Raw genomic sequence first — 15,244 nt, 5'->3', positions numbered from 1 at the left:
ACGCTCTCTCCCCTGAGACATCGCGACTCTACCACGATTATAATGTAGCGACTAGTATCAACCACCATCAACAGATGGCGATACCAAGGAGTTTGACGTCATTCCTTTTCCTCACCTCTACCAGGGGGAACGCCACTCTTCATTCCTGTTCGAGCACCTGACGATGGCGGATCTCAACGATCAGCTCTGACGCTAGAGACTCTCGCTATTTCCTTCGCGTGATTTCTGAAGCTGTATTACAATTATGTTTAACTACACTGTAGTTACTTATATTCATTAAATCTGTTATATGTTTAATATCATCGTTTGAATGGACTATCATTCTCCAGCATAAATGAACACACGCGCTAAAGATGGTGACCCGGAGTTGAACACGCAACCTATGTTAATCGGCCAAGGATTACAAAAATAACAGGTCAGTGGTATTTCATTTTACTTGATTGTTTGTCAGGCATCTCGTAGAGCTTTTATTTAGTTATAATTTAGGTGTATTTTTGTCATTCGAATAACCTTTAGTCTTAAGCTACACGTGACAAATTCAAACATGGCAGGCATCCGAATGCCCAGTTTCTGGAGTAAAGAACCCGATCTATATTTTGCTAATGTAGAGGCCACGTTTTTCTTAAATAAAATTGACGATGATTTAACTAAATTTCAGTTAGTTATAGGATCCCTCGGACCCGAGGAATTAAAATTAGTCAGACCGCTACTAGATCCGACTTCTAACGACCGTACTTACGCAAAACTAAAACAAACTCTTATCGCTGAATTTTCGCAATCTAAGCAGACTAAAATTAAAACTTTGTTATCACAACTGAAGTTAGATAACCAACAACCCACAACTTTGCTCAGACGTATGCGAGAATTAGCAGACGATGCGCTATCGGATGAATTTTTAAAAACTTTGTTTCTCAATCAATTGCCTAATTTTGTGCAAGGTATACTCGCGATTTCTAACGAACCGTTAGACGCTTTAGCAAGACAGGCAGATCAAATAATTGCTCTATCGAATCCACAGCAATTTGAGACCCACGCTGTTTCAAAATATCCCGACCCTATTATTGCAGCATTAAGCAGCAAAATTGAAGAGCTCACAATTAAAGTTGATAGATTATCTCGAAGTAAATCCAGAACTAGATATAAAGGTAGAAACCGATCTAACACACCCCGCCGCGTACAGAATAATTCAGGCATGTGTTTTTATCATGAAAAATTTAAAGATAAGGCACGCAGATGTAGAAGCCCCTGTAATTTTGTTCCTAACTACGTAAATGATTCAAAAAACGAGTAACGCGAACGGTTGACGAGACGCACGCCGTTCATTTGCATAACAGTAAAAGTCGTCTTTTTGTAAAAGATGCTATAAGCGGTACTTATTTCTTAATCGATAGCGGAAGCCAAATCAGTATTCTACCGCATTCTAACCCAAATAAAATTAAAGATAGTAACGAATTTAATTTGTATGCCGCAAACGGCGAACTTATACCAAACGCTGGCACTAAATTAACCTCTGTCGATTTAGGTTTGCGACGAAAATTCACATGGCGTTTCATTTTGGCTAAAACAAAATACGCGATAATAGGATCAGATTTCTTGAGTCATTTTCAACTTTTAATCGATTTTAAAAAACTTTGTTTAACTGACCCTCTTACCGAACTTAGCACCAAAGGAATTTTTCGAGATTCGTTATTTCATTCGATTTCTACTGTTGTTAATCTAAACAAATATGGCAACATTTTAAAACAATTTCCTTCGTTAACGAGACCATTTAACCCTAAAATCGATCCCCCTATGCACGATGTTTTGCACTATATCGAAACAGGAGATCACGCTCCAGTTCAGTGTAAATCACGCAGACTAAACCCAGAACAATATACATTTGTAAAAAAAGAAATCGAGAACCTTTTAGAATTAGGTATTATAAAACCGAGTAATTCACCCTATAGTTCACCGATTCATATAGTCAAAAATAAAGCGGGCACTTTTCGCATGACCTGTGACTATAGAATGCTAAATAAAATCACGAATCCCCAATTATATCCCGTCCCGCACATCCAAGATGTAAACAATCAGATAGCTGGTAGCAAAATTTTCAGTAAACTTGACATGACTCGAGCCTATTTTCAAATTCCAGTTTACGAGGCTCACCAGCATAAAACCGCTATCGTCTGTCCGTTAGGTAAATACGAATTTACGCGGCTAAATTTTGGAATGCAGGGAGCCGCATCATCATATCAAATGTTTATGGATACCATTTTACGCGGCCTCCCCTTTGTCTTCTGCTATTTAGACGATTTATTAGTATACAGTAATTCAGAAGCCGAACACGAAGAGCACTTAAGAATAGTTTTTGAAAGACTTTCGAAGTACGGGTTAATCTTGAATGGTATGAAATCCGTATTAGGCGTCCATGAATTGTCATTTTTAGGTTTTAAAATAACATGTGAAGGGCTTCAGCCTCTATCAGATAAAGTAGAAGCTGTAAAAAGTTTCCCAGCCCCGCGTACCCTTCAACAATTAAAACGATTTATAGGTCTTATTACTTTCTATAGAAGGTTTATACCGCATTGCGCCGCAATCTTATCCCCTTTACATAACTTACTTAAGGGTAAATACAAACCAAAAAAGAGTATAGACTTATCTAGTGAACAGCTAAAAGCATTCGAAGACGTGAAAAACGCTTTAGCAAATGCTACATTATTAGCTCACCCAAGGCCAGATTCTCATTTGTTCTTGTTAACTGATGCCAGTGCTACACATGCAGGTGCTTCACTTTGTGAACTTGACGATCGTTCTATAGAAAATGAGATTCTTGATCCAAAAAAACTTTTAGATAAATTCAAACCTCTAGCATTTTATAGCACTGCTTTTAACAGAGCTCAAACCGTAAAAAGTACGTACGAACGTGAACTTCTTTCGATTTACTTGTCAATCAAATATTTCAGACATTTTATTCAGGGTCGCGCTTTAACAGTGATTACTGATCACAAACCGATTTCGCACGCTTTTAATCAAAAATTGGAAAAAGCAGCTCCGATAATTCAAAGACATCTTTGTTACATCAGTGAATTTACAACTGACATCAGGTACTTACCCGGTCGTCTAAATGCCCCGGCTGATTCTTTGTCGCGAATCTACTCTGAATCCATAAGTACGGCGAAAATCGACTACAATCTTTTAGCTCAGTATCAAAACGACGATTTAGAGTTAGGAGAACTAATAAACGACCCCAAAGCTGATAGTTTGAGCATAGAAAAAATATACATTCCCGAACACGGACTAAACCTGTACGTCAATACCAAAAACGGGAAACAACGTATTTATGTCCCCCAACCTTTTCGTTTATGTGTATTTAATTCTTTTCATTCATTATGCCACCCTGGTGTTAAAGCTTCTGTTAAATTATTGACTGAGCGATTCTTTTGGAAAAATATTAAAAAAGATGTTGCTAACTTTGTTCAAACTTGCATTCAGTGTCAAAGATCTAAAGTGCACAAGCACACTAGGTCCCCTATTCAAAATATTTCAGTGCCATCCGAAAAATTTTCAGAAATCAATATAGATCTCGTTGGACCACTTCCTTTATCTCAAGGCTGTAGATTCATTTTAACGATTATCGATAGGTTTTCCAGGTGGCTTGAAGCTATCCCCGTATCCGACCAAACTGCCGAAACTTGTGCGAAAACTATATATACGCACTGGATGTCGCGCTACGGTGTACCAAGAAAAATCGTAACCGACCAGGGAGCGCAATTCGAATCAAATCTTTTTCATTCGTTTAATAATTTTTTCGGCATAACCCATGTTCATACAACCGCGTATAACCCAAAATCAAACGGTCTTATTGAAAGACAACACAGGCAACTAAAACAAGCTCTACGTGCATGTTTGACTGACGATTGGGTGGAATGTTTACCATCCATTTTGCTGGGACTTCGCACCTTTTTCCGGGAAGATATTCAGGCCACGACAGCCGAGATGGTTTTCGGCCAAACACTTCGCCTGCCAAACGAAATTCTCTCAGAGAACACAGGCGAACCTCCAGATGCCTACACAAGGAGGCTACAGAGTACCATGGAAAAGGTAAAGCCCACTCCTACCTCCAGACATGGAGTCCAGAGGAATGTCTATGTCCCTCAGAACCTTGCCACCTGCAGCCACATTTTCCTCCGGCACGACGCCCAGCGGAAGCCTTTGCAACCGGTGTACGATGGTCCCTTCCTGGTTCTAAAAAGACTAGATAAATTCTTCACCATTTCCGTGAAAGGTAAAACAAAGACTGTCAGTATCGATAGAGTGAAGCCTGCTTACCTCCTCAACCAGGACTTTTTAGACAACGAGACCTTTCCACTACCCGAGGAGAACCTAGACCTGACTATTCCCAAGCCTGTAACCAAACGTGTCACATTTGCACCTCCTACAAATCCCACCCGGAAGACACGTGCGGGCCGAATAGTAAAAAGCCCACAGAGACTAGACTTGTGACAGCGACTCCGTCGTTTAGAGGGAGGCTCCTGTAGCGACTAGTATCAACCACCATCAACAGATGGCGATACCAAGGAGTTTGACGTCATTCCTTTTCCTCACCTCTACCAGGGGGAACGCCACTCTTCATTCCTGTTCGAGCACCTGACGATGGCGGATCTCAACGATCAGCTCTGACGCTAGAGACTCTCGCTATTTCCTTCGCGTGATTTCTGAAGCTGTATTACAATTATGTTTAACTACACTGTAGTTACTTATATTCATTAAATCTGTTATATGTTTAATATCATCGTTTGAATGGACTATCATTCTCCAGCATAAATGAACACACGCGCTAAAATAATAATCATTCATTTAAACTTGCATAAGAAAAAAATATAAATTATGTATAACAGGTAGGTACGTTATTTATGTCTCACTGGAGTCGCACAATGGGCTATTGTCGACGATTCGGGAAATTTATCTGAGGATGATCCGACGACGTGCCATCGCAATTTTGATCCTCTGCAGAGAGGACTGCTCCCCTGCTTTGGTAGCAAGGCGACCTACCTGACGACGAGCACTTTACGGTAGAATAGTTTCACGAGGACCGATACCGCACACTCTCGGTCCCTATGCAGGATGATCAAGGTGATCACCCACCCGCTTACTGACTGCAGCCAAAGATGCTTGTCTTCGGTGTTCTATTGGGAGCTTCGCCTTTACGATCAGTCGACTGCGAGACTATGTATAACAAAACGCGTTAATAAAATTTTTTTTCCGAATAAAAATATAACATAGCAAACATAACTGATGATATCTTTGAAATATTTAAAAAACGGAATCCTCTATATCTTATTTTACAACACTGGCTTCAGCTAATCGAATGAGAAAATTCCATTTTTTAAATGTCACTGAATTTAAAATGTAATTAAAAAATCAAAATCGAGCTTCTTAATTTGCTTAAAATTTTACTCATTTTGAACTTCGCATTTTTAGAGCTTACGACCCTGTTTACACGCAGTCAGACGAACTTCCACAGAAATTCTTTATTTTATGGATTATTTGTCGACCTTTTCTATGGATTTTACGTTATCAGATATTATTAATCAAAACACATTTTTAACAAAAAATAAATTCTAACTGCATTATTTACTATTATCTGGCATAATACGTTGTTTCTCAAGGCAATTCATGATATTGAAATTTACCACAGTCAAGCTATTTTCTCCTATATTTATTTCTTCTAGGGGCAGTAAGAAATCTTGTGGGGAAAGTTATTATCAACAATGCCAACCTTGATCTATGAAAAGGTACCCCGACATAGGATCGAGTTAACATGTCTTATATACTAGTGAATTGGAATTGTATTTTTGTAGTGGTTGACACACTACAGTACTATCCCCCACCAGAATTATAGCTGTGATGGAATTCGATGAACGGATACCACTACTTGTATCATTGCTGTTTTGTGAGAAACCGGGAGAGCTGTATTAAGATCACCGTGCTTTTTCTGATCGCGACAACTGTATTAAGTTCACGGTCGTGGTTGCCCCTGTGTTGCCATTAGCAGCCGAGTATATGCAGGCTAACGTTGTGTGAGATCGAGACTGAGTAGCAACAGCGCGAGGAGGTGGATAATGTCACAGTCACAAGTCAAATGTTCAATGTGGACAATCCATCGAGTTAGGCGCGTTCAAATCGAAGTGGGCGTTACTTTCAAGGTAGGCGTGTTCACAACTCGTTCGAAGGTCACCAATGTGGGGAAAGTTGTTATCGACAATGTCAACCTTCATTTATGAAAAGGTACCCCGACATAGAATCAAGTGATGTGATGTGATTTGAATATGGGAGATCTCGGCTTTTGGCGCGAAGCGCCACTTACCGATTCATCGAAATTGAGTTGGCATAAAATTGGGTAGGCATATGTTAATTAAACAACTTAGATAAAGGGTAAAAATAGGAGAAAACTCCATTGTCAAGTTAGAAAATATCAAATGAGTTATGCACATAATGTCGAGCACGCGTTATAAAATCAGTTATAAAATAAAACAGCACAAGTGGTATATTTACAGAATAAGTATATTTACAGATATATACAAAGATTAGAAAATTAGCAAGTAATAGATTAGATATGTACAATATTAGTGAGCCTCTGTTAGTATAGTGACCCGGACGTCCCGATAATCACCGCTCGTGCCGGGTTGCTCACTATTCTGACTATTATCAGCAGTGTGACTCCCCCAGATCGGACCCTGAATTAAAGGGTTGCTCCTTCACCAGGTTTGTCTCATGCCGGTGTTTAAGCTGCGTGTGTGTAATGATAAATGTTCATTGAGTCTGGTTGTAGCATTTAGATATTAAGCAGTCTGAGGTTATAAATGCCGTGAGAGGGCTGATGCCTGCATTATCCCTGATAATTTCTAAGTCAAAGATTTTATTGAAATTGGATGCGTTGCAATCTTTAGCATCCTTGTAGAATTTGGCGTTTATTTTAGGGATGTATTGGTTAATATCGTCGATTCTTAGGTCTTTTTTTAAAATAGAGTTGTTGTTGATCGCCCGTGGGGCACCCAACATAGTTCTTAGTAGTTTACCTTCAAAATTTGAGAGTTTTTTCTTTAAATAGTACGTATAAATAAGGGTGGTTAGTACTGGGCTGCCATACGTCAGAATGTAGAATCAAGTTAACATGTCTTATATACTAGTGAATTGGAATTTTATTTTTGTAGTGGTATGGACAAAGACACACTGCATTCTGTTGCAAAAATGCATAGTATTGGTGCTAATAATATTATAGCAACTTTTTGCTGCATCTCGTAAAGAATAAATACATTTACTCCATTAATTTAGCTTTTTAGTACGTACTAGCTTATTTTATTTATTTCAATTCGTAATTTTTATCTCAAAAAATAATTAAGCATTATTGACATTAATATTAGTTTACCGATTTTTAATGTTCTCTTAAACGGATTAGTACAATTTTTCGATAAGTTTTCCAATGGCTTCCTTTTTATTTCAAATTGTAACTATTAATAGCTACCATTAATTAATTCCTTAATTAACAAAATTAATTATCATTGACGGCAATAATAACATCGGCGTTTTATTACTTTTTCTTTAACGAATTAGTACTACTTTCCCTTAATTTTGGTTTTCAGTTCAAAACCTATTTTTTTTAAACTCTAAATTACCGATTTTAAGTAATTTAGTTTTATAAAAACCCGTTTTAAAAGCATAACTTTAAACAAAATAAACAGGTAGTTTCAGATAACCTTAAAAACATTCATCAGGTGACGTAGTCTGCTTATGCTAGCTCGATCACACTAATCCTTCAGATAAACAGGCACAACGAATAAAAAATAATTAAGTATTCAAGAAAGCGCAATAAGCAACTTTTTTGATTAGAGCTATACGCTGACAAACATCACTGCTGTTGTCTTTAAAATACTTCACAAAAATAATTTAAAATATTTCCTATTTTGAAACGTTGGCTTCCGTTAAGCCGAAGAGAAAATCCCCTTCTTAAATGTCTCCGAATTTGAAAAAAGTTTGCAATTGCACTTATTCAGCCTCATGTTGAATTTCGAACTCTTAGACTCTACCGTTTACCTGCAATCTGGTATACAGACACACAAATTCTTTATTCAATTCCTACTGTTAGTTCACAACCTCCCTATATATTATTCACATTTTCAATTGTTAGCAAAATACTTTTAACTCATCCACTCAAGTTCGAGCACATTTTTTTAAACTTGTAGTGGATGATACCTGATGTTAATGCAGTTTTTTTCAAATATTAATTCATCAAATTAAATAGGGATGAGCAAAAAACGAAATGGAATGGAAGATTTAGTCATTGTTTTCATATTTTAAAAATATCATCAGTGATAATTTCTAACTTATTGGGGATCGAAATGGGCTGCAGGTGGCGTAGAGCAGAACTCTTTTCCTATGGCAACATTTCACATGCTTTCCCGATTAGCGTGTGGAAAGTCATAGAGGAAGGAAGTACGTTAGTTTCTCTCTTGATTTTCATATAGATTAGAATCTTTCAACTTGAAACACTATATGAAACTGAAAACTGCATTAAACATAGTTCTAAAGAAAAGTATCATGGAAATTTTAAAAAATATTTTGATTAAATAAAAAGGAAAAATATTAAGTAAATGGAAAATATCGTAGTACATTCCTATACAACTGAAAAGAGGAGGAGAGGGAAGGGAGAAGGGCTAAAGGCATGAAACCGGTCTCTCCCCAGATGGCGTATTCGAGTGTTGCGATCGCGAATAGCTCCATTTGAACAAAAAAAAAAGAAAGAAAATAATTAAAATAGTTTATTGTGCACATTTAAATATTTTATATTTGCTGTAGGCCGGGATATCCTGGTCGGTAGGGAACTGGGCTCATGTCCGAGAGTTCGAACCCTGCCGTCCGAAGACTCCCCGTGTTGTAAATGGTGACTGATGCACGTTAAATCTGTCGAGTCGCAAAGTACTCCATGTTCCCATAACAAATCAATACCTCTGGGGGCACTGGAATGGAGATCGATTGTTCTCCGATTCAGGTTAAAATTACGATCTGTAGATGAATGACTGGATGTGTGAATGGGTCCACCCTATAAAACGGGCTGTGACGTGCGCGTGTCTAAAGACAAATTCTTGGCCATAGGATGGCGCCACTGAAAAACAAGAAACGCACACTCCGCCCTAAATTTGCTCGGTTTCATCAAGTAGGCTTACTCGTGTGGCAAGTAGCATTAGAAGCAACAACATGTTCGTTGTGTCAGACGCATTCAATAAAGAACATGACGTGGTAGCACGTGTGGTTCACGTCACCAAATTTATACTTTTATAGTTGTCTGATACCACGCGCCTTCCCCCCTTTCAATTCCTACTATTATTAGTTCACACTCTCCCTATATATATTTATATATCTTTTTATTTATCCATTTAAGTTCAAATACATTTTTTCAAAACTTGTTGTGGATGACACTTGATGTTAATACAATTTCTTTTAAATATTTTCATTAATTAAAATTTAATTAATTAGTTTCAGCTTCATATGGGAGAAATTTTTTTGATTATTTAATAAAAACTAAAATAAAATTGTTCTTTGTTGACCTAAGTAGGAATTTACTTTTACTTTTTTTTTTACATTACTTGTTTTATTATATATGTTACCGGCAAAGTATGAAACGCCGGCCGGCATTGTATAGAATGACCAGGCATTGTATAGAATGCGTGACGTTTTTAGGCAAAGTATGAAATGTGAGAAGTAATTTACTTTGCCTAGGAATAGTACATACTTTGCCAAGGAATTGTATAGAATGCCTAGGCATTCTATACAATTCCTAGGCAATTACAATTCTAGGCATTCTATACAATTCCACAAAATGTTAAAGTAAACACCAAGATACTATTTAAAAAACAATTTCTTTATGTGTTACATGGGCTCAGTTAACATGTCACAAATTGGTTTTTCAATTTTTAAAAAAAAATTTTTTTTGTTAAACTTTTGCAGAATTTATATTAATTTCCATCACTAGACAAAACAAAAAATTTGCTCCAAAATTTTTACTGTGAATTAAATAAAAACTTGCACAGCTAAGCCTTTCAACAAAAAATAAGCACTTCAAAAAATATTTAAGTTCTATATACATTAACAAAATAATTTTCAAAGAGTTTACATAATCATGATAAAAAAACTAGTTTTTGACAAAGACCTTTTTTTTTTTATTATATTAGCCATTATAAAATGATGCAGAGATTTTTTGGTTCAATATCAGAGGGTGGAAAATGAAGCCTGAAATTGAGAATATCTTGCAAAATGCAGCAGAGTTGCTCATGAGAGTGCAATAATCTCACTGAACCCAGCTCAATAGACGCACATGCGGACTCCCAAGCATTTATCAAAAATGTAAAATAATTGCTCTTTTATCGCTATGAACCGACGTGACGGCGAAATAGATTGTGAAAACGATCGCGGCGACATTGTCGCAGAACGTTACAGAGTTCTTGCAGAAAGAATTTTCCTTCAGAAAGTAAAAAAATTTGGTTTTCCTCTCTGCAAAAATTTTCGAAATTTTTTTTCTCTAAAATTATATTTAAAAGATACCTTTTTCGCACATCGGAGGGGAAAGAAATGTTCATAATTTTTCGTTTCTAATTTGAGAAGAATGATAAATAAGGAATATTGAAACAAAAAAAATTCTTTTGTGTAGAAATGTTTGAAAGATTTTTTCCCCTCTACAATTATACTAGAGTACCGACCTTTTTCACGCATCAGGGAGGAAGAAATGCTCGTAATTTTTTTTATTCCCTTTCGGGAAAAATGAAAAATTTTGGTTTTCTTTTCTTTCACTGATTTTACGATTTTCAATTATTATTTTTTTATTTGGTGATGATTTACGAAATGCGAAAAAAGAAATAATTAGTGCGTTTTCCTCTTACAAAATGTGAGAATATCGCCCATGACATTAGAAAAAAAAATTATATATTCATAAAAAAAACTAATATACAATTTAATTAAATCCAAACCGGCTTTTCTTTGTAAATACAACGTTTCTGTTACTTTAAATTTAATTAATAACATGTATATTAGTTATTATTAAAAGTATCTTGCAGAAAGATATTAGTGCTAGAGAGGTTTTATCGCAGAAAGCCCCAAAAAATTCTGCCCTAGAAGTGAAAAGCACGCTTTTGCATAATACATGGTGAAAATCGACATAGTAAAGAAAAAAAAATCTCATTTTCAAAATGGGAAAAATTAAGCACTTTTTAAAAACACCCCATGAAAAAAAACACCTTTAAGGGCGTTTAAATAACGAAAATCGAAAATAAGCACCTTTAAGCACGTTTTAAAAATGCTACGCACCATGAAACTTAATTGTTGTCAGAGCTTAAAGTTTAGATCTGTGTTATGCTCTCACCTTTTGAGAATCATCCAAGGGTCATTCTTGAAAAATATCGACAATGTCAACCTTCATCTAAGAAAAGATACCCCAACATAGAATCGAGTTAACATGTCTTATATATATTAGTGAATTGGAATTGCATTTTTGTAGTGGTAGATATAACACAGGGTGGCCACTCTCCAGACCAAAAAAAATTCCCTGAGTTTTCCAGACTTTCCAGAGTAAATTTCTAAAATTCCAGATACCACAACGCAACATTAGCGAGACTTCATAAATTTATTAGCTATACAACAATATACAGTAAATAATATATATATATACAGCTGTGTTGCATTTAAAATGTGTTGTATGAATTTCTTTTACAAATGTGGATACACATTTACAAGATCTGATGACACATTAAAACGAGGAAAAAAGTGTAAATGTTCTCTAATAAAACAGCTGTAAAAAGTTAGGCATTTCTAGCACAAAAAATATATATTAATACACATATTTCTGCTAAAAATACAGATTATTGAAATAGCAGCTATAAAATTTACATATAAAAAAATAACTGCTGTATACTCAACCATAAAAATAAACTTAAAAATTAATAATAGTTTATAAAAATTATAAAAATAAAAATCTACATTTCAAGGAATTTTAGAAACTTTATTTTGTATAAAATAAAAAGTTGTTATATAAATAGATTATTACACAAATTGATAAACTCCATCAAACTAAAAATTTAGAATTGAGATCTAAATTACTTGTGAAATAAATTATCAATAAATGAAAAGCCAAAAATATTTAGTCATATAATGTTGTTCATTTATATTATCTGGGAAACTTATTTTAAATATAAATATAAAAAATATACCAATATATATATTAATATATTCTTTGACACTTAAGTTTGAGATGTTTTAAAAAGTGGAATTAATCAAATTCTACAGTATAAATAGCTCAACAAGTGAATAATTGAAAGCTTTTAAAAATTAATTTCTTATAGCTTTTAATTGTTCATCAATTAAAGAAGTTTCTAAATAAAAATCAGCCGTTAATTTTTGTTTTTTAGCATGCAATTCTTTTTTTAATTTTTCATTTTGCCTCTTTTCAACATAACTTTCTTTTTTTCTTCCGTTGCCTCTTTCCTTTTTTCTAACACTTAGATATAACGTGTGTGAGACTGTTTTCCGTAGTTTATCACGGATTTCGTCACAGTTATATTGTCAACATCACCAGCATCCATAAAGCTATCATGAATTTGTCTTAGAGCAACTAAACTAACTTCATGTTGATTTTCTATTAAACAATCTGAATTAATAGAAAAGCCCCTTTCTATAAAAGCACTTCCGTGTGACAATATGAGGAGAAACTTAACAAAGGAACGTAAATTTTTTGGTGCATTGCAAACTTCAAACAGAGAGAAGAAAACATTATCCAGTCGTTTTTCCCTCATCTCAAATTGCTCCATTTCTTTCTTAAATAGAGGATTCCGAATGAACGTTTTGTAACTATCTTTCACACTGTCAGCCTTGATACCTGATATCCAATTGCTAGATACCAACATTGAAAGGCAAGATGAAAGCCTTTTTTCAATAATTGCTATATTTAAAATTACACCAGGATCAAGACAAGATAGGCCCCTTGTTAACTGGAATTTAAAAGGTGATCTTTCTAAAATCTTTTCACAGAATTTTCTATAAGCAATTGCACATTCTTTCCTAAAGGAAAATTCTTCAGAAGGTGAAGAATCTTTTATTTTCCTTATTTCATCCGCAACTGCAAAACTAAGAGCAACTTCGTTGATTGGAAGCAGATTATCTGCCAATGACAAATCTATTTTTCCTAATTTTGAAGAGTTCTCCACTAAAATATCGGGTTTTACAAATTTATCAAGAAGAGATCTTAAAATTTATGTTAAATTAGAGAAAAGTAAAGGAGCTAATAGAGCATCACTCTGAAATTCTGTGAGAAATGTTTCAATAAAAGCAGCTAATGACTGAAAAAATGCCAATTTTGCAGCAAAGAAACTGTATTTGATACACTCCGAGAGTACACTGAAATTTTTTGAGCCAACATAGATTTTTTCTCCTTCTTTGCTGCTTTTACAAATTCGAAAATATGATGCAACATTTCTAATGCCCTCTCAGCAACTTCTACATTTTGAACCCATCGGATTGCACAAAATTTCTTTGGAAATTTTTCACATCCTGTGAAATATATGAAATCAGCTCTATGTGATGGTACATCTTTAAAAATGTAGTATAGCGCCCATAAAAAGTCCACTACATTCCACTCTGAAGACTTTATTGCATGTTTAAACCCACAATGGATTGTATGCAGTCCACAGCTACCTATATCTAACAGCACAGGATCTTGCGGCATTTCCTCAAGTTCTTTTTTAAGATCATTAAGAAATTTATGGTTGACATTAGGTCCATCCATAAATATTTGAATTATTTTATTTTTATTGATGGAAAATTGGGTAAGGGCTTCTTTGAAATTATCCAACAAATCCATTGCTGTTAAATGACGAAGAAATACTGATGTCAAATATCGTGTCTGGACTATTTGTATCTTTATTCCAAAGTCGAACACTAACGCCGATTTGTTGTTTCTGAGCGATTTTATTTCGACTTTCATCAAAGCCCATAACTAAATAATCACAGCTAGCTATGGTTTTTTGAAATTGCTCGCCATAATCAGGCATGAAAGTGGACAAAAATAAAAAAAAGCTGAACTTTTACAACGCAGGTCACTGGGAGGAGGGGGGGAGAGTGCTCTATATGATACTGAGATTTATAAGTTTTTAGTAACTCTTAACTATGCTGGGAGATTTTTATTCAATATTTAAAGTGGCAGAAGCATTTAGACAGTTAACTTTAAATTTTTCTTAAATATAATTTTAAAATTTTGACCACTAATATATTAAAAAAAATTAAGCAATTATAGGAAGGCACGACTATTAAATTACTTACTAATGAAAAATATATCACATCTTTACAGTAACTAATTCAAGAGAAAACTTACTTCTACTTCTTTCAAGAATCTTGATATTGGATTTTAAAATAGCATGAATATGAATCGCGATTTTGGATTTCAAAATCGCGTGAATATGAATCGCGATTTCGGATTTCAAAATCGCGTGAATATGAATCGCGATTTTCGACTTGAAAATCGCGTGAATAGGAATCGTGCTGTTGGATTTTAAAAACACGAAAATAGAAATCACGATATTGGATTTTAAAAACACGAAAATACAAATCACGATATTGGATTTTAAAATCGCGTGAATAGAAATCACGATATTAGATTTTAAAATCGCGTGAATAGAAATCACGATATTAGATTTTAAAATCGCGTGAATAGAAATCACGATATTAGATTTTAAAATCGCGTGAATAGAAATCACGATATTAGATTTTAAAATCGCGTGAATATGAATTGCGATTTTGGATTTTAAAATCGCGTGAATATGAATCACGATTTTGGATTTTAAAAACACGAAAAAACAAATCACGATATTGGATTTTAAAAACACGAAAAAACAAATCACGATATTGGATTTTAAAATCGCGTGAATATGAATCGCGATTTTGGATTTTAAAATCGCGTGAATATGAATCACGATATTGGATTTTAAAATCGCGTGATTATGAATCGTGCGGTTGGATTTTAAAATCGCGTGAATATAAATCGCGATTTTGGATTTTAAAATCCCGTAAATATGAATCGAGCTGTTGGATTTTAAAAACACGAAAATACAAATTGCGATATTGAATTTTTAAATCGCGTAAATAAGAATCACGATGCATAGTTTTTAGATCACGTGAATACGAATCGCAGTGAGTAATTTTTAAATAGCGTACAAATACGAAA

General features: G+C 34.7%; 1 protein-coding gene across 1 annotated transcript; it reads left to right on the top strand.

Annotated features, from left to right (window-relative positions):
- Window positions 1-544: 544 nt before the first annotated feature.
- On the top strand, window positions 545-1,291 carry LOC147806558 (uncharacterized). The gene has a single exon (XM_087149677.1). The coding sequence runs from the start codon at window positions 545-547 to the stop codon at window positions 1,289-1,291; it is 747 nt and encodes a 248-aa protein (XP_087005803.1).
- The last annotated feature ends 13,953 nt before the right edge of the window (window positions 1,292-15,244 follow it).

The sequence above is a fragment of the Parasteatoda tepidariorum genome, chromosome 8 (assembly GCF_982258835.1).
Source record: "Parasteatoda tepidariorum strain Cologne lab strain chromosome 8, Ptep-v5.0, whole genome shotgun sequence".
Classification (NCBI taxonomy): Eukaryota; Metazoa; Arthropoda; class Arachnida; order Araneae; family Theridiidae; genus Parasteatoda; species Parasteatoda tepidariorum.
Note: the sequence above shows the minus strand (reverse complement) of the source record. Positions and strands in the feature narration are given on the sequence as shown.

Coding starts and splice junctions, on each gene's coding strand:
- LOC147806558 (XM_087149677.1), top strand. CDS start 545: ATGGCAGGCATCCGAATGCCCAGTTTCTGGAGTAAAGAACCCGATCTA.